The 20,585-nt window shown below is 35.2% G+C and overlaps 1 protein-coding gene across 1 annotated transcript in view; it reads left to right on the top strand.

Moving 5' to 3' along the window:
• RASGRF1 (Ras protein specific guanine nucleotide releasing factor 1) overlaps window positions 1–20,585 on the top strand; it is a 207,444-nt gene that overhangs the window by 73,816 nt on the left and 113,043 nt on the right. The window contains exons 3-5 of the mRNA XM_074295211.1: window positions 2,655–2,802; window positions 16,229–16,321; window positions 19,155–19,408. Coding sequence (XP_074151312.1) covers window positions 2,655–2,802; window positions 16,229–16,321; window positions 19,155–19,408 — 495 coding nt within the window. The remainder of the gene's footprint in view (window positions 1–2,654; window positions 2,803–16,228; window positions 16,322–19,154; window positions 19,409–20,585) is intronic.

The raw sequence follows: 20,585 nt of genomic DNA, 5'->3' as shown, positions 1-20,585 counted from the left end.
ATAGGGCATGTTTCTATGTGAATTTAACATCAATGTTGTAAAGAAGAATGAGAATAAATGATTAATAAAGAAGAATTTGAAAAAATAAGAATTCAGTTACAGGTTGAATTCCTCTTGAATTATAGAAATCTATGATACTGTGATCTGTGACCTAAATGGTCATCAAATTTATAGATTCTCCCTTCAAAATCTTTGTTTTTCACCTCATTCTCATTATCATCATCCTAGTCCAAACCTTGTCACTTCACACTGAAATCAGATTACTCTAGCAACCTTCTAGCTATCCTCCTTTATTATAGTCTTTCTCTATCCTCTAATGGCTGTTAAACTAAGCTTCCTTAAATGCTATTTTCACCATGTCACTCCTCTGCTCACAAACCTTCAATGCTTATTTCAACCAGCATTATTTAGTATAATGTAAGAGTGCTTTGATTGGGAGTCAAGAGACCTGTATTCTAGTCCTGAATCTACCAATAACTAGCAGTATGACCTTTTAGACAAGTCATTTTACTTTTTTAGTCTTCAATTTCCTCAAATGCAAAGAGAAGAATTTCAATCTAGCCCCAACCAATTTCATGAATTCTAGTTGCCAGATGTCTTCTGGACATCCCACCTTAGATGTGCATTGGCATCTCAAACTTAACATGTCCAAATGAAGTTCATCATCTTTTCCCCTGTATTGCCCTCCTCCAAATTTCCTTTTACTGAGTTGGCCCTCACCAGCATCCCAGTTGCTCAGGTTCATAATTTGATATTAACATTTGACTCCTCTCTCTCCATCATTAACCTGCTCCCCCAACCAAAGAATTACCAAATCTTGTTAATTCTATCTCTATGATATCTCTCAAATCTGTCCCTTCCAGTTCAAAGCCACCACCTTAGTTCAGGTCCTTATCATTTCTCTGCATCTATTGCAATACTCTCCTTATTTCACAAGAAGCAGGATTTTGTGCAGAATCTGGGTTCAGATCCCTGCTTTGCTATTTATTGCCCATGTGACCTTGAATGTGTCTCTTAATTTACTGAGCCCAGTCTCATAGTATGTTAGAAGAAAGGGCTTAACTAAAGGACTTCTAAGGACTCCTCCACCTCTACTTCTAGTCTTTTTCCTCTACCATCTATCCTCCAAAATGATCTTTTTTTTTCCCCTTTAGGAAGGGGAAACAATATGAGCAAAGATGTATAGAAGGGTATGTATGACTGTGATTTAGTTCAAAATCTAGTCATGAGACTATCCTGAATGAAAGATCCATATTAGGAGGCAATTGTGAATAGATTAGGCAGGCAAAAAGGAACTAGATTGTTGAAAGTCTTGAATACCTGACGAATTTAGACATAAAATTATTAGAAAAAGAATGGATCTTTGAATTAATTTAGTTTGAATGCCTCACCAATTAAACAAACATTTGTTAAGCTCATATTGTATGCAAGGCACTATATTTGATACAAGGCCTAACCTTGTCCCTATCTGATCAAAACTCTTTAATAGATCCTGATTCCTTTAGAATGAAATATAAACTTCTTAATCATATCACAAACCCTCTACAATATAACTGTAACAAATCTTTCCAGCCTTATTTCACATTGCCTCCCTTCATACATAATATGTACCAGTCAAAATGATCTACTAGCTACTTTCTGAATTCAACATTCTATCTCCCACCTAGGTGCATTTGCCCAAGTCATCCTCCATGATTAGAATGTTTCTTCCTCATCTCTAATTCTCAGATTTCTCTTTTCTTTTAAAGCTCAAATCAAAGACCTTCTCTTCCCTTGGTCCTACAATTGTTAAGGCTGTATCCGTCCTTCAATTACCTTTTATTAGTAATTTGTATATATACATATATATTATCTATTCCACTCATACCCAATTCTAGCAGAATGTAATCTCCTTACAGGTAAAAATTGTTCCATTCTTTAAAAATGTTCATACCCAAGTATCAAATAATAGTGCCTTATACACATGACAAGCTTAACAAATGTGTATTTAATTAAAATGAGATATTTAACTAGATTATCTCAAAGTTCTACTCTTTTTCTAATAATTTTATGTGTAATTTCATCTGTCACACATTCAAGAATCTCAAGAATCTAGCTCCTTTTTACCTATCCAAGTTTATTCACAACTTCTCCCCAACTTGGATCCTTTATTTAGGATACTTTTATATTGTATTTTGAACATACCAATGTCATACATCTCCTCTTACATATTGTTTCTTATACTTTTTCCCTTGCCTAAAATATCCTGTCTCTTAATCACTTGAACAATTTCTACCCATCTATCATGGTGCAGCCAAAGTCTTACTTCTTCTGTGAAGCCTTCCTTGACTACTACAGTTCTCATTTCATACCTCTCAGATCTCCTAAATTTGTAGTTTATACCACAAAATTTGCTTTTAATTATATGCTGTCTTCATCTCTTAATTTTGTGTGGGAGTGGGTATGGAACTGTTACTCAAATCTCTTCAATTTGTGTCTTCCACTGTGCATAAAATAATGCTGGACATAAAAGAAAGTGTTCAAAAAGTCCTGGCTGCTGATTTATTGGTTGTTCTGGTAAGGAAAAAGAGAGGATTATGGAAAATGGAGGCAGGTTTGTTTTATGAAGGTTTTTTGAGTGGATACATATTTGAAATGCTCCTGTTTCTGCACAGTTACAGGAACTTGGCCACAGAACATGAAGCTTTAATGCAGAAGTATCTCCATTTGCTTCAAATTGTGGAAACAGAGAAAACAGTTGCCAAACAGCTGCGACAACAGATCGAAGATGGGGAGATTGAGATTGAACGGCTGAAATCAGAGGTAATTACATTCAGCATGCCATGCTAATCATGATCAGATCAAAGAATGATCTGACTTTATTTCATCTTTAACTTCTTTATTTTCAAGGTCATACAAATCATTGAAATGTATACATAATCTCCAATCCATCTTTTCCAGCCTCCTTCTAGAAAAACCTTCACCAGATCTGATAATCTAATAAATTTTGGCTTGGAATTTCAGATCCTTTTATTCCCATTCTTTTATGGTGAACATGAAAATGAAAAGCTAAATACCTAGAACACAAGAAGCAGGAAAAAGGAAGGGAACCCAAGAGGCCTAAATAAGCCTCAAACTGGATGGTTAAGTAATAAATAATATTAAAATGACTCCTTGGGCAGGGATGAGTAGAGGTAACAAGTCTAACCATAAAAAGTAAAAGAGAGTCATCCAGAATTCTCAACAACAACAAAAGAAAGAAAACTGATAAAGCTACCAAATATTAATGATACTTGCTAGGAATGAGAAAGAGAGAGAGAGAGAAAGTGTGTGTGTGTGTGTGTGTGTGTGTGTGTGTGTGTGTGTGTGTGTGTGTGTGTGAGAGAGAGAGAGAGAGAGAGAGAGAGAGGGAGGGAGGAAGAGGAAGAATTGGTTTGAGAGTAGAGTGAACTGAAAGAAATGAAGTGTATTACACACTAGGAGAATAAACATGTGGAAAATCAATATTCCAGATGACCATTCACAAGAAAATATGATTAGCTAAATATATTTGATATTGTTGTTGTTGCTGATCAGTCATTTTTATCATGTCTGACTCTTTGTAATCCCATTTGGGATTTTCTTGGCAAAGATATTAGAGTGGTTTGCTGTTTTCTTCTCCAGTTCATTTTACAGATGAGGAAACATTTTATGTTATACAGCCTTTATGAGGAATAATATTTGTTTATAATTGCACAGTCCTGTCTGGTTGCAAAGCACTTTATATACTTTTTCATTATATCAAAATGTTTAACATTATAGCTGAAAGGCACTGAAATAGAGTAGATAAAAAAATCTGCCTTGGAAAAAAGAAAATCTGGGCTCAATTCCTACTTAAACCACATATTGATTATATGATCCTGGGCAAGTCACATAATTCTCCTTATCCTTTAAATTGTAAGAAAGTATATTGGCAAAAAAAAAGTCTCTTCATTGGTGGACCTTTTTTCTATTTCCTAATGAAATCACAGGTTCGGTATCTAATATTATAGTACTCAATTTTAAAACGATAATTTCACATAATATGGTGGAAAGAGAACATTGGACTTCATTTCAAATCCTGCCTCAAAAACTTGGGAAAATCTTTCAACCTTTTTCCATTCTTCAGTTTTCCCATATATGAAATTATTCAGTGGCTTTTAAGTTCATTTATACCTCAAAATCTTATGATTTATGATCCTATAAAGGCCTGGATTTGGCTACTGGCTACCCTAGGACTTGGTGGATATTTTACCTCACAGTTTCCTGATAGCAGAGATTGTATTTGTACCTCCCAGACTTAGTATAATTCTTGATATACAACACTAATACTTTTTGATTCATTAATTCATCTATAAAATGATTTTAGTGCCTAATAAAATTTTGCCTTTCTTTTGAAGATAGAATAAAAGGTATGCTAAAGTCCTTTGTACCTGTAAAGTACTATAAGTTGTCAGCTACTGTTTGCCCATGGAATTTTAATTTTTTTCATGGTTTCTAAAAACTGTTTTTTTTTTTTTCTTTAGTGATTAGACCATTTATTTCCCACTATTATGATCCTTGTTTCAAGACTCAGAGCCTTGTTTTCTCAAACACAAGATGAACAAATTGAAGAAAATGTCCAAAGGAATATCTCCTCTTAATGGATCACACAAATGTGGCAGAATCAAGCCTTACATATTAGGTTTTCTAACTCCATATCCAGTGTTGTTCCCCCACAATGCATTGATTCTGTTGATACACTTAAGCAATGCTTTAAATGGCTAATTACATCAGCTTCTCACTAAGATATTTATCTCCAGCCAATGCAGCTAGGCTTCAAGCAACACAGGAGAGTGGGGGCAACTGCTTACCTCCATCAGTCTTCAGAGTGGCGCTACTGGAAGCTGAAAATTGCTAAACCAAATGGAAAGAGACAAATGAGAAGATGCCATTCAGAATCCATACACTTTGTGTAGTATTCAGGGTTGAATATAGCCTGCTTAAAAATAGGAGATTGTTTAATAAAGAGCAGTCTTCCAGCTGTGTGGGCTCAGCATGCTATACATAGCTCCCTTTATTTTAAGGATCTTCTCAGCAGCCTGTATCTCCAATAGCTTAGCCCTTCTTCTCTAAGAAAAAAAGAAAACAGACCAAATTTGGTAGGTGTGGGAAATGGCATTAGACTAAATGATATGGAGATCAGTTTGATCAGGAAAAGCGCAAGGGCAGAAGATTAACACTAATCAAGCTTTTAAAATAAAGAGATTGTAATGTTATACATGGAATTATGGAGAGAATTGTAAAAGGGATCAGTGAGCAAAATTAGGCCAACCCAGGGCCAAGAGCATATGCTCATTAGCCAATTAATGGTAGAATTAAGATTAGAACCCATTTTCCCATCTCTGCATTCAATGATCTTTGCCCTATGTGTACCTTAGTTTCAGTTTTATAATTGATGTCTCTGCCTCTAAAAAGAGAAAGCATATACCCCTGAGTCATAATTGGTTTAGCCATTTATGCTATATACCTTCATCTCAAAGAATTCCTTCTCAAAAATGGCCACATTATAATAAATAATATTTATATCATGTTTTAATGTTTACAAAGAATTTTACATATCTAAACTAATTTGATTCCCCACAACCTCTCTGTGAAGTAGAGACTATTATTATCCCCATTTCACAAAGAAGGAAACTTAAGATGTAGAGAATTAGATGAATTACCAGGGTCACATAGCTAATGTCTGAGAGAGGCTATGAATTCAGAACTTCTTCCAACTCCAAGTCTAATACTCTTATCTACTAAGTTAAAAGGATGCCCTCATCAGTGGTCATTGCTCTCTCTGTGTTCTTATTACTGCTACCTGAGTTAAAGATTGCTAAATAGCATTGAGATTGATTAGGAATAGGATCAAAATAAACACAGTTCAACTGAATAAGTTAAATTTGATTTGGCCAACAAATATTAAGTGCCATGTGCAATTCATTACACTGGTCACTGAGGGTGCAAAGATAGAGATGAAGTCATACCTAAAAGAGTTTACAACCATTTTGTGGTAATGATAAACTCATGGATCATATGACCATAGATTGAGAGTTGGAAAGAACTTTAAAGAACATCTCACTTCACTTTTATCAATATGGAAACTGAGACCCAGTGGTGTTAAATGACTTTCCTAAGGTCCTACAAGCAACAAAAACATGGTAAGATAGAGAAGATATAGACACAAATAATAATACAAGTTAATGGTCAAAAAAAGTGGTCTGACAAATTCAAATAAAGGATCATTTCTAATTGGGGGCAGGAAGGAAAGACCAGGGAAAGTTGAATGGAGAAAGTGTTGTGATTCTGAAGATCTTAGAATCAGCAGGAGTCAGGATAAGCATATGTCCATAGATTCATTCCAGGTTTCTCAAATCATTCCTTGTTATTTTAGAAGTCAATGAGTTCTTTGACCCTCTCATATATATCTTCATTTCCAAGTCAGCAAAGAACATTCTGAGCCTCCATTTCCATATCAAGTGATCTCAGGATCAATTTCCAGTTCAAAACCATAGAGGGAGGATTATAGCATGGTGCCAAATATCCTTCTGATAATCCTGTTTAGTATTGCAAGGCTGAAATAACAAGTGAATACAGGCACTATCCTTTTTAGGGAAGCTGGAGTCTAAAACAGATATTTATGGTTGGATTAAATTAAGATAGGATTGAGAGAAACTGATGAGAGAGGATTTTAAAATGAAGAATAGTATTAACCACATGATAGATGAAAGGATCAAGAAGATAAATGAGAAACTGGCAATATGGTTGGCTCAAATAATGAAAGAAAAGATAGCAGGAAGTTAAATGCTTTCTCATGGAATAGACTGTCTTCAGAAACAAAGTGAAATGGGGTGCTAACTTTTTAAGCAAGAGAATTTCAGAGAATCCAGGTAAAAAACAAACTCTCTAAAGGTTATTCAGAGTCTCTAGGGTAGACTGAATTCATAGCCTAACATTTTCTCAAGACAAAGTATCCTCCAATGTACCTATCCTAATGGGGAAACACTTTCATATTAATCTCTTGCATTAAGAAATCCATATTAATTTGGAAAATGCACTTCTAGACAAAAAGCAATTCTACAACTCATTTTCAAAGGCTTATGAAACTTTTAAGATTGACTTTAAATTAGATCTGACAGAATATAACAAGTGGCAAGGGATGAATCAAAGATGACCAGAAACTGGGAAGCAGAAAATAAGAAGCTAAATTAAATCAGACACTGGCAATCTGTGATTGCCTTTGGTGAAGGTGCTGACTTTCCATGAAATATTGAAGTAACTCTCTCTCTCTCTCTCTCTCTCTCTCTCTCTCTCTCTCTCTCTCTCTCTCTCTCTCTCTCTCTCTCTCTCACACACACACACACACACACACACACACACACACACACACACACACACACACTTTTTCCTATCTGGTAATCACTGCTTACCACCACTGTCTCTTTGCAAAAGTCAGCAGCCTTGTAAAACATAATTAGAAAAAGTAGTCAGGAAGGGAAAGAAGAATAGGGAAAGATAAAGAATTTTTAAAGAGGTTGTACCTGGTGAGGAAATGATAGAGAAGGAAGAGATGGCAGAAAAAGTTCAGTGGGTAAAGGATAATTTTGATCTGTAGCTATTTAAGAGCTCAATGAATAAAGAATTACATGGACAATTGTGCTATTACCACAAATGTCTTCTTTGTGCTCCCCTGGAACAGCAGTATGTGTAGCTATTCACATTATCTAGGGAGCCCAACATATCTCACCTGGGTGTGTAGGTACTCTCTTGGTTGGTTCATTCATTCTAATCTGCTTTAGGTTTAAGTTCCCAGAGAAAGACCACGCCAAATAACTACACTAAAATTCTCTCAGGGTCCTGGGACTAATCCTATTGAAAAGAAATATACTCATCTATTTATTATTCTAGTCCTTGAGTTCCTACTGATGCATTTTTATTTATACAACTAGCTAGTCATAATATAATGCAGCTACACAGTGTGTGAAATTCACACAGCTATCCATTCACAATTATGACAATTTTAGAGCTTAAAATAGCAATTTACTTAGCAATAAAGCAAGAAATACTAATAACATTATGTTGTCATTCACTAAAATGAATAAATAATAACATTCATTACAACCAATAATCATAAATCATTTAATCATAAAAAAATACAAATGAGTGAAAAACCATAACACTTGCACCTTTAAAGTCTTATACATGGTCCTATCACGCAACTTTGTGCTTCTATGTTTCTTTGATTTCTATTGTTTTATTTATTTTTTTAATCCTTTTTTTTCCTTTTCCCTCTTTAGACTACCAGATTATTCACATACAAGCAGGGCATTATTCTATACTATTCACAAGATTATTTGTCTTTATATTTAGTCTTTGGTTCATTTTCCATCAAATTCCATCTGAAAGCTATGTTTCTTTAAATATCTTTTAATAAGTTCTATTAAAATATTCTTTTTTATTCCTTTTAGACATTGAAATATTCATCTGTGACAGTATTAATATCCCAAATTCATTGATAATTGATATAATTCTTTTCATTTACATAAAAATACTTTTCCCCCTAAACTAAACTGCTCTATTTGAATGGAATAATAGCTAAACGCTATAGCAAATTGCATCATGTTCAAGTTCAAATTATTTGAGGTTATTACCACCTCCTATAATAATAATTTTAAAACAATTCTGGACTAGATTTCAGGTGAATTATAATCTCATTGTGATTGTCTCCCTTTCTGAATCTGGATCAGAAAAATGGGCAGTCAGGTAGGTAACACATTAGATAGAGTGTGAACCTGGAGTCAAGAGGACCTCAGACAACTTACTAGCTGTTTGACCTTGGGAAAGCTACTTAACCCTATCTGCTTCAGTTTCTCATCTGTAAAGTGAGCCGGAGAAGGAAATGGAAAACCTCCTATGTTTTTTTGCCAAGAAATCCTCAATAGGATCACATAGAATCAGGCATAACTGTACAACAAATCAATTCAAATCATCTCAACAAGAATTTATTAAGCAGTGTCTTTTCCCCAGTTGTTAAATTAAGAGGTCAAACTATGGGTTCTGAGGTCTTTTTTAGCTCTTACATTTTATTACATTTTTATTCAAGTTAATAAGCATTTATAACATTCCTTCTGTATGCTAGGCACTGTGTTAGGACCTAATATAAAGACAAAAATGAAGCAGTCTTTGCCTTCAAGGAGCTAGCCATCCACTGAGAGAAAAAACATGGGTAAAGCTAAATAATGAGAGGTGAAAAGAGAATATTCCAGGCATGGGATACAGCTGTACAAAATCACAGAGTCAGAAAACAGATTGCCATGCAAGTAGGTCAGTTTGGCTAGAACACAGTAATGTGAAATCTGTATAAAAATATATGTTGGAACCAGGTTGCAAAGGGCTATAAATGCCAAACAACCAAACAAAGAAGTTAGCATTTTATCCTAGGAACAAATTGAAGTTTTTGGCAAGGGGCATAACATGAGGAAATCCATGCTGTGGGAATGCAATTGGATACTTAGGGGGAAAATGGACTGGAGAAAGCTGAGAACAAGGAAAATAGAATAGAGAAGACTATTTAGGAGACTAATACAATATATATCATGTTGGAGGTGATAAGGAACAATAAGATGGAGACTTAGATATCTTTTCCAATTCTCTCAAACTCACAAAACTCCTAAAAGTAAGAATTATACAGGAAAGAAAGCAAATGCTGCTGTCTCCATAAGACCAAGATGTCAAGAAACTGACCAAGATGACAAACTGATCAATTAACAACAGAGAACAGCAATCCCTTATCCCCAATATGCTCCCACAGAACTCATTTCCCCTAAGCCCCTATTTTCTAGAAGGGCAGCACAACCTAAACCACAGATTTGTGCTCTGGGATCCACTAACACTACTACTGCAGTTTCTGTTAGCAAATACTGACCCTACCCTCATTCGATAGCAGGGCTTCTTAAACTTTTCCCATTCTTGACCCCTTTTCATGTGAGAAATTTTTAAGTGACCCCAGGTATATAGGTCTATAAAATTAAACATTTACTGATAATAAATTATCATTTTGCAATCCTCCACATTGTTACATGACCCCACATGGAGTCAGGAACCACCATTTAAGAAACTTTGTCCTATAGCAACAAGGAGCAAAATTCAACTTAGTGCATTTACTTCTTCAGCAATCTTGTTGAGGCAGGTAGTATAGGAAAGAAGGAAGCGTGATTTACCTGAAGCAACAGCACCTTCAATAGTTTTCAGCCAGAAGCCTAATAACAGAAACAGCTAGAAGGATACCAAAGGATGCAAACTACACCTGAAGTAAAAGAGATTGGCATCTGACCAGACTCATTTCTTTCCTCCTAGAAGTTCCTTGGGCAGAGACTGAGGCCAATCAAAAGTGAATTCCCCAAATGGGAGAAGGATGAGTTAGCTTTTGGATCTAGCTTGTGGGGACCTGTCATCAAAGAAGGAGTCAGAAAATGAGAAATAGGGGATTCTAAGAAAACAAAGACTGAAATTACCAAAGTTCTCAGAAGGAATAAAACAACCTGAAAGCCTCAAGCATGAAGAGCAAGTCAACAAAAAGATATTAGTCTTGACCTACAACCCTTGGTTATATTCCTAACAATTTACATTTATAGAATACTTTGCAAATAAATTTCTATATGTTGAGGGATAAGGCAGCCCAACAACATTTGGGGGAACCCAGGTCGATGTCACAGGTACGGTGAAAGAATTTGCTGACTCAATCTCCAAGTTAAGTGGGTAAAGAGTTTTATTACACTGACAACAGTGAGCTAGATTCCATAAGGGATTTTAGCAAGGGATCAAGGGACAAAAGATGGATTTATACAAAATTGATCAGAGCTTCATGTAAATTATTTTCTAATTTTATAGCTTTCAAGTAGATTTAAGGGGTAACCTATTCACTATTATCTCAAAAACTTGATCATTCCTGACCAACAGATTATTTATCTGACAGTCAGTAATGTTTATAGGACTATTCTAAGGCCAAAAATCATTAACAGACAGGTTGTTAGAACAGGAATGCTCTTAAATCAAAGGGCTTCAGGATTACTAATATATCTAAGAGAAGAAATATTATTACATTCCTAGACCAGAGGACTTTTACAGTCATTGACAAATAGATAGTTAGAGCAAGAGCACTCTTAGGTAGAGGGCTTCAGATTCTGCGCTGTCTCCCCTACATCACATACACATCTCATTTAAACCTCAAAAACAACTTTGTGGAATACAGAGTAGGTATTATCAACCCCATTTTACAGACAAAGAAGAATTCAAATAATTTGCCCAAAGTCACTAATAAATGGCAACATTAGAACTCAGGTCTCCCAACATTAGGTCTAGAGCGCTTTCCATTACACCACACTGGCTCATATTTATGTTATTCACTAACATATGTCCCTGTATATTATGCACTAACATACAGCCTGATCTTTAAACAAAAAATATTATTCTAACTGTTTTGCCTGTACTGTAATGCCAGAGAAATTGAGGTAAAGCAGAGATTGGTTTGTAATCTTTTAATGTTTTAGGCTAGCCTACTGAATGGAACTCATATTCAAAAATCATTCAGCCCTGAGGAACTGAGGCAGGGAACTTTTATAGGGTTTTAGCTAAACAGGATACATAACCTGAGTATACAATCTTATAGAGGAAAAGAAGGAAGATAAGGGCGGGGGAAAGACACTGGGTAGACAGACAAGCCATAATTCCAGGAAAGTATTATAACAATTCTGACAGAATAAGAATCAAAATAAGAATGTCAAGGACAGGAGACAGTGAGGCAAGGGGCAATACTCAAGCAAAGGGGGAATTATCCTAGCAAGGATGGAAATAATGCACCTGGATTTTATGATACAGTAATATGTAAAATGGCCAGAGCTTCAAGGTTTTTCTTGACTCAATTCTCCCAGTCCTAATGACAAGGAATAATTTTATTTAGGGTATAACAATTCCAGGCATAACAGTCCATTTATCAAAAAAAACCTATCCTCATTACATTTTTTGCCACTAGTCCCAACTGAGTACATGTACTAACATGCCAGTCTCCAAGGAGAGAAACAAGTGTTAAATAAATCATGTGCTTCTTTCCTCCCTTCTCTATCATCCCAACCCTTCCTTTTGAACAAAAGTGGAAATGAAGCAGCCTGCAGTTTTCAAAAATTGTTAAGGGAAAGGAGAAAAGCAGAAGTTACAACCAACAGTTATCAAGTAAAAGGTAGAAGAATGAGTTTGGGAAATTAACATAGAACTAGAGCTAAGTGATATTTCCAACCTATAGAATTGCAAAGTTGGAAAAGATATCAAAGATCATTTAGTTCAATCTCATTTTGATTGGTGGTTCCCTCTAAATGATCATCCAACCTCAGTGATGAGAAGCTTATTTCCTCCTTTTCAGACCCCAAAGTTCTTCCTTTATATTGACCCATTATCTGCTTCATTGCAAACTCACCCATTGCACTTAATCCTATCTTCTGGAGTAAGCAGAATAAATCTAGCCCTTCTTAGTAACACTCTTTCATACTATTAAAAATAGCTATCAAGTACCTCCAACTACCACCACATCCTCAAGTCTTTTCTTCTTCAAATGCTCAGATGCCATGTTTCCAAGTCTCCACCATGTTCTCAAATGATTGTCATTGTCTTCTTTGTTGTTGCTGATGTTTTCATTTTTTTTTTTCAGTCATGACTGACTCCTTGTGATCCCATTTGGGATTTTCTGGAAAAGATAATGGGAGTTGAACATTTCTTTCTCCAACTTATTTTTTAGATGAGGACACTAAGGCAAACAAGGTTAAGTGACTTCCCAAAGGTCACACCACAGCTATTAAATATCTGAGGCCACATTTGAATTCAGGTTTTCCTAACTCCAAGCTGACACTTTATCCACTGTGCCACTAGCTGTTTCTCTCTTCTTTATATAGTAGAGATCAAATATTTCATTTCAATGTTTAAATTTCTCAGAGCATTAAAAAAACAAGCACTTCCCCTACAGTTAATACTTCTCAGTTTGATCCATTGCACTTTCTACTCAGAACTGAGTCATTTTAGATCATTAGTTGAGGATGCCAGGAAACAGAGTCAGTTTAGTTTTTAAAGTACTCCATTTGACTAACTAAGGTATTCATTGACATGCCATTTTATGAGTGCACTTAAAGAAACAGAACTGGGATTTCCTAAAGGAGAGGTCTCCTGATTTCGTGGGTCATATTTTCGGATACCAATTAACTGTCTAAATTTAGAAACAAAGAACCCTGTATTGAAGTAGTATCAGCAGGCATTTTGTTGGATTTTTTTTCCCCATCCTGGTCCCTATCTTGAAGACAGATCTATCCAGTGAGGGCCTAGGATCCAACATGAATCATGCAGCCCAGAACAGAGACAGGGTTTTGTTGGTGTTGCTCCAGACAGGAAGAAATTGCTGAGATATCAGAGGAAGAGCATGGTAATATAGGTCAGTTCACTGGTGGGTGCCACGTAACTTTGTTATTGAAAGTCTGGTAGTTTCGGAAACAAAAGACCCAGGTTCTCATGCCTCCTCTTTTTAGTAATGTGACCTTGGTCACATCTATTCAGTTCATTGCCCAATCTCAGTTTTCTTATCTGTAAAATGGGGATAATGATACCTGCAAGACCTACATCACAGAGTTATCATTAATTTCAGATGAGTTAACAATGTTGAAGTGTTTCATGTAAATGAAAACTCCTATTATTATTGAGTGACAGTATAGTATAATTGAGTGAAGAACCAGTCCTGAAGTCTAAGGTGGGGGGGGGGAACTGGGTTCAAATTCTACTTCTGCCATTGAACCTGACCCCCAAGCAACTCTCCAAAATTCTCTAAGTTGCAAAGGAATGCTCACCTGCATTGACAGTTTCCTCATTGGCAGTTTTATCTGAAAAATGAAGCTCAGGGTCTGAATTTTTTAAATTAATATTATTATTGAAGGGGAAATGGCATGCTACCACATCTCTTCATATTTCATAACTTTCCTTTCTCTTTTCCTCTCTTCTTGATTATTTTCTTTCATTCCTTTATCATCTCCTATAGCTAGGACATAAGCAGTGCATTCAATGGCACCTTCAAATATTCAAAACTGGCAAAAAATGACCTAGAATACACCATTTGCCCAATGAAATAAAAAAAAAAAAAATCTGCACTTCGTTCTTCCACACCAGAATTAATGTATTTAAGGCTAGAGTCCTTAGGGTTTGTAACACTGGCACTATTCTGGCAATTGGTTAAGACTAGAACTTTCATTTTTAACTATTTCATGTATTTTTCCTAACAAGATTATAACTTGAGTGCCATGAAAACAAACACTTATTATTATCTTGCATTCTGCATATTATGAGGTACTTTTTCTGTTCCCATACTGTTGGATCTGAAATGAAGAATATAAGTTTTTTGAAGGTAGGAACACAGCAGTTATTTTTTAAATTTTGTTAATTTGAATCAAATTATTCATATCTTTCCTTAAATATATGCAGTCCTCCTTCTACTTTCTGTCTCCATTTTTGCCCATTAAAATCTTAAATACTACTTTCACTATGAAGACTTCTTTGATTTTATCACAATGGGAAATGATACCTCCCTTCTCAAAATTCTCATATTTCTTCTTTGGATTCGTATAATGAACTTATCATTTTCTGTTTTACATAATAATAATGACTACCATGGCATAAACATAGAAGATAGAGGATCAATATTGAAATAGTGATTGGCTGATGAATGTTTACTAACAGGTTTAGGGAGGTAGGGGGATGTTATTGACAGGATATATTTTTAATTTTAATCTGTATTATTAATATATCTCCACTATTTTCCTAACTGTGGCCTTAAATAAATAAAACATTAATTCAATCCAGGATTTGTAGTGTTTCTTGATTTCCAAAGTTAAATCTGTATGAGTTGAATCTAGCTCATGCTTTCTTTGAAGCTAGGAACAGAACAGCTAGCTGAAATAGAGACTGTGAGAAGTTGAGCAAGTCACTTCTCAGTATCCTAGAATTACTCTCAAAGACTCTAAGTTGCAGAAAAGATGTCAAGCTGTATCAATAGAAATCCCTAATTTAAAAATCTCCTGTTCCTATTCCTATTGTGTGATATAGGTATTCATACATGGTTCTTTTGTCCCCTATATATTTGAAAGTTCCTTGAGGACAAGACCAGAGTTTACTTATCTTTGTGTCTCCTACCACCTAGCACATATACAATATGTTTCTTGAATTGAATGAATGAAATGTATCAGCAATAACTATTTATTGAATTGGATTTCCCTAAAGTGTTTGAATAAAGAAGTGCCCCGGTCCTCCTTGATTTAATACAGCATATCAATCACCAAACTGGAGAAGGTTCTTCCCCAAAAATTCTTCATCTGAATGCTAACTAATGGGCTTGCTCTTTGACATTTGTATTCTTTGAATACCCTTTACCCAGAATTCTGAAAATCCAAAAATAGCTATGGTTCTCAGTTTGACATAAACCTGGATGTGGTTGCTTTATTTTGTCTTCCAGATGTTTACTTGACTAGCTGTGGTAAGCCAATTGACTCAGGGCCAAAGAAAATTCAGGGAATTAAACACTATTAATGGTTCAAACTCTGATTCCCTGTGCCTGCAATGATTTTTTAGAATTATGATATCATGGGCAAAGCAGCACAATAAATTCCTAATGAAGGACTTGTCTTCTAGTCCTGAATATGTTATTTAGCTTTGTGACCTTGGTCAAGATTAAGGCATTAGTTTCCTAAAATGAGAGGAGTTAGGGATAGCTAGGTGAAGCAGTAGATGGTGTAATGCTGGAGAAACTGAGGCAAGATAGAGGTTAGAATGTTATAATAATTTAATTTATTGGAGAGTAAATTAATTGACTGGATTGGACTCTTAAATGACTTATGAAAATTCACCTACTGAGGCTTCTTACCTAACTCCCATGAACAATTACACCTTTCCATCACATCATTATATAATTGTGGACTTTCTTGGATCACTAATAAGCAACATCATCAGACATGTCATTATAGAGACACATAAAAAATGCTAGGAAGAGCATCTAAAAATGTAGGAGAGTGGAAATAAAACTTTTACAGTCCAGAAAATCTGAGGTATTGATCTGGGCAGCTTTTCTGAATACTATACTTACACCTTTATTCATCACTGATTGTTTTGTTTTGTTTTGTTTTTATAGATTGCCTCCTTGCTCAAGGACAATGACCGAATTCAATCAATCCAAACTGTCACACCCAATGATGAAGACAGTGACATCAAGAAAATTAAGAAGGTTTGTGCAGTTTTTCTTTATTTTTAATATATTTTGACATCTTACTGTCCCTAAATAAACCAACTACTATTTCCAGTAATCTCTAGAATCCTCTCATTCATACATTTCCAAAGACCCATCTCTCTTCCCCGCCCCCCCCCAAAAAAAAACAGAAAAAAGAAAAAAATCCATTTACTCTCTACTCTTTCAATGCTCTTTTTCAAACCCAACAGTTGAATAAGTTTTCAAAAATTATAAAATCACAGAAAGACAGTAATGTCTTGTATTTCTTTTTTTAATTAATCCATTTTAAAATACTATTCACCTGCATCTTTAAAAAAAATACAACTCTCGTGGCAAATAAGTACATCAAATAAAATGTTTTCCTCATAAGTAAATAGTACAAATATTAATGGCCCCATTTTACAGATCAAGAACCCCAATTAACTGACTAATCCAGGATCAAACAACTAGCTTCTTAAATACAAAGACATTTCTTTTGGATTAAGCTGGAGAACACTGATATATTATAAATTCAGAAAAAGTCGTGCAGAAATCCTAAAAATAATAGTGCATTTATTTATTTACCCTATGATTGGTGGAATTTTTTCCAACTGTCTTCTGGCATTTTTTCTACTTTATAATGGGTGTAGTAAAGAAGAGCACCAATGAAAAGCCCATAGCTATTTAGAGTAAAGACAATGGCATGGAACTGTGGAAAGAACCATAGATCTAGAGTCAGAGAAATTTTGTTCAGATCTCAACTTTGACAATTATACCACTGTCTTATGGTAAACAAATCATTAAACTTCTCTGGGCCTCAGTTTCCTTACCTATAAAATCAAAGGGCTAGACTAGATGGTCTCTGAAATTGTTTCTGGCTCTAAATCTGTGATTTTATGATTCTAGGAATTTTCCTGAACTGCTTTCTGGATGTCCTTCCCATACTAAGAAAAATATACTCCTTTGGGATAGAGTCATAGTAATACTGTCTGGGAAAGGGGAGAGATATTCTCTGCTCTGAGACACAGGTCCAAATGTGAAAGAATTCATGAATCCCAAAGTCTGTGGCAAAAAGGAAGTTTTATTTTTCATTAAGAAGCTCTTTCTTAGTGGATAAATTTCTTATTGAGGAAATGTGCAAAGAATGAGTTAACAGAAACCTATTTTATGAACAGATCTTGCTGGGCTGGGGGCAGTTTGAGCTGACTATAAGACCAAGATCTCCCAATTGAATGAAAATCACTTTGAAGGCTTTTTTCAGAATTTAAAGTTCCCTAAATGGGGATCCGGCTACCCAAAAGATCAATGGGGGGGTGATTTGCCTGAGATTTCCAATTGAATGATGCTTATCGTAGGAAAAGGTTTGTCTGGAAAAAATGCCTTCTCCCAGATTCTCTGGAGTTTGGGAGACCCCAATCTCCCTTCTTTTATAGATCAAAGGGGACACAATTTCAGAGTGATTATTTTACAGATTAAAGGGGACACAATTTCAGAGTTCACCCAAGTCAATAGTACATATTAGTCTATATAATAGAACTAAGAAGAACCCCAATTAACATCTTTACATTGCTTTTATTTTACGATGAGAGAAATCTAAATCCAGAGAAAGGTGAAGTATTTCCCCTGAGGTTGCTCAATGACTTAATTGTCATTTTTCAGTCATTCTGATTTTTTATGATCCTATTTGGGATTTTCTAGGCAGAGATACTAAAGTGGTTTGCCTTTTTCTTCTCCAACTCATTTTTACAGAGGAGGAAACTGAAGCAAACAAGGTGAAGTGACTTGCCTAGGATCATACAGCTAGTAAGTGTCTGAGGCCAGATTTGAACTCAGGAAGAAGTGTCTTCCTGACTCTGAGCCCAGAGCTGAGCACAAAGCTAAGGCTAAAATCAAGCCTCTTAGTTTAGGGATCTTTCTGCTATACCAGTGAAATATATGAAAACAAGAGGGGTGAGTGGCAGGGAGAAACATTCTTCAAATGTTCCTGTATATGAATTAATTTTTCCCTGGTTCTTGCTAAAATTAGCCAGCAAGAAGGAATCAGACGACAGACATCAGAGTTAAATATTCCTGCTCATTTCCCTGTAGAATCAGTAGGCAGAAGTTCAAGATATGCATGTACTCAATTTCATCTGAGGAGTCCCAAGGATGAGATTAAGGCAATCTGCCTTATCTATTCTAATTGGATAACTTCTCATCATCATGATGAATATTAATTACAACCTTCTGGGTCTTTGAGACTCTCACCCTATTTTTCATTACTCCCCTTCAAACACTTCTTATTGCAGCCAGAATAAGCTATCCCCAACCACATTCTGCATTTCCATGTCTAGTGCATATTCCCTTCTCAACTTCATCTATTGAAACCCCTTCTTGTTAAGGAAGGCTTACCCCTGGTGTCCTCTTCCCCCAAAACATCTTAATTTCCTTGTCTAAAAGTGGAGTCTTTTAACTCAAATATTTCCCAGCCTAGATCTTTTTTTGCTACAGCACAATCTATCATATTTATCATACTTGTCACAATTTATCACATTCATCTGTATGTTTGTGTATATATATATATATATATATATATATATATATATATACACAAACATACAGATGAATGTATATATATATATATATGTATATATACACACACACACATATATAATATCTCCCTTATTAAATTGTAAGTTCCTTAAGAGAAGAAACTATCTTTTTTTTTTCATCTTTTCTTTTTAAATTCTCAACACCTAGCAGAATGCCTGCATGTATTCAGCACTGAATGTTTGTTGAGTGAACAAAATATGGTGCCATCTTTCCATATACATAATGGAGGAGGAAAAAAATAAAATTCTCTTTTTCACAGGTGCAAAGCTTTTTGCGGGGCTGGCTCTGCCGGAGAAAATGGAAGACAATTATTCAGGACTATATCCGGTCACCTCATGCTGACAGCATGCGGAAAAGAAACCAAGTGGTATTTAGCATGCTCGAGGCAGAAGCTGAATATGTCCAGCAACTGCACATCTTAGTCAATAACTTCCTCCGTCCCTTGAGGATGGCTGCCAGCTCAAAAAAGCCTCCTATTACACATGATGATGTCAGCAGCATCTTCCTAAATAGGTGAGTGTTCTTTTTGGAAGGAGAAGCTTTCAGCAAGGAGCTCCTGGGTTTTTTCCAATCAACAATTGCAGTAAAATAGTGGGCATTCAAAGGACCTTGCTGAAATTTGATTTTCTACTCCAGAGATTAAAAAAAGGGTTACCAATAAGAGGTAGGAGTGTTTAAACTCATTAGAAAAATAAATTATTTTAACATTCCTTCAATTAGCTAACAAATTATTGAATATAAGCAATTCATGTTGAATATAAACAATTAGAGATGATTTCTATCTATTCATGAAAGCATAACACTATATGTGTATTTAGAAATAATAAAATTGTTTATTTAAAAAATATTCCATAATTCAGGCTTTTCAATTCAAACTTGCTCTTCCCAAAGTTGTTATGAATTATTGTTCTATAATACTGCATACTCAGAGTTCTCCCCTACATTTATGTTTCCTCTGTCTCCTTCCATCATTGCTGTGCTTTCTCTCACTTAATATGAGAGCACTTCAAGATCTACCCTCAATCCTCTTCTCTTCTCTCTCCACTCTCTCTCTCAATTGGTGATTCCATCCACTCTGATGGTTTCAATTATTACCTCTACACAGATAACTTTAAAATTGTTATCTCCAGCCTAACCTTCAGTGCCATATTTCAACTATTTTGTTATATATCTCTACCTGAACAGTCCAATCTAAAACTAACCAACTCATCTCCTTCCCTTTACTTAATGCTTCTACTTTGTTTCTATTTAATGGTACTTGTCATCTACTGACTTGTATAACACACATTCTGTATATGGCTTATGTTTCATACTAGAGGATAATAAGCCCTCTGAGGACAGACAGTGCCTTGCATTTCTATATATGCCACAATACTTTTTATTTATGACAGTCAGTGAATGTGTTGGTGAATGAATGAACAAATCTATCCCAAGACTATAGACAGGATTTCAATACAGTGGGATCTTACAGAGTTCTCATCTAGTGTTATTGGTGTTGGCACAAAGCAAGGGAAAATAGGAAAAAGAAGAAAAATATTTCATTCTTCCACGAATATGGCTATATAGAATAATGCCTTGGAAAGATTTAATTCTTTTCTTCCAACATAATGTCATAAAGTTCCATGAGTGATGACATATTTTAAAAGGTATTGGCAAAGTCAAATTTGGTGGAACATCTTACTAATGTCAA

The sequence above is a fragment of the Sminthopsis crassicaudata genome, chromosome 2, assembly GCF_048593235.1.
Source record: "Sminthopsis crassicaudata isolate SCR6 chromosome 2, ASM4859323v1, whole genome shotgun sequence".
Lineage (NCBI taxonomy): Eukaryota > Metazoa > Chordata > Mammalia > Dasyuromorphia > Dasyuridae > Sminthopsis > Sminthopsis crassicaudata.
Note: the sequence above shows the minus strand (reverse complement) of the source record. Positions and strands in the feature narration are given on the sequence as shown.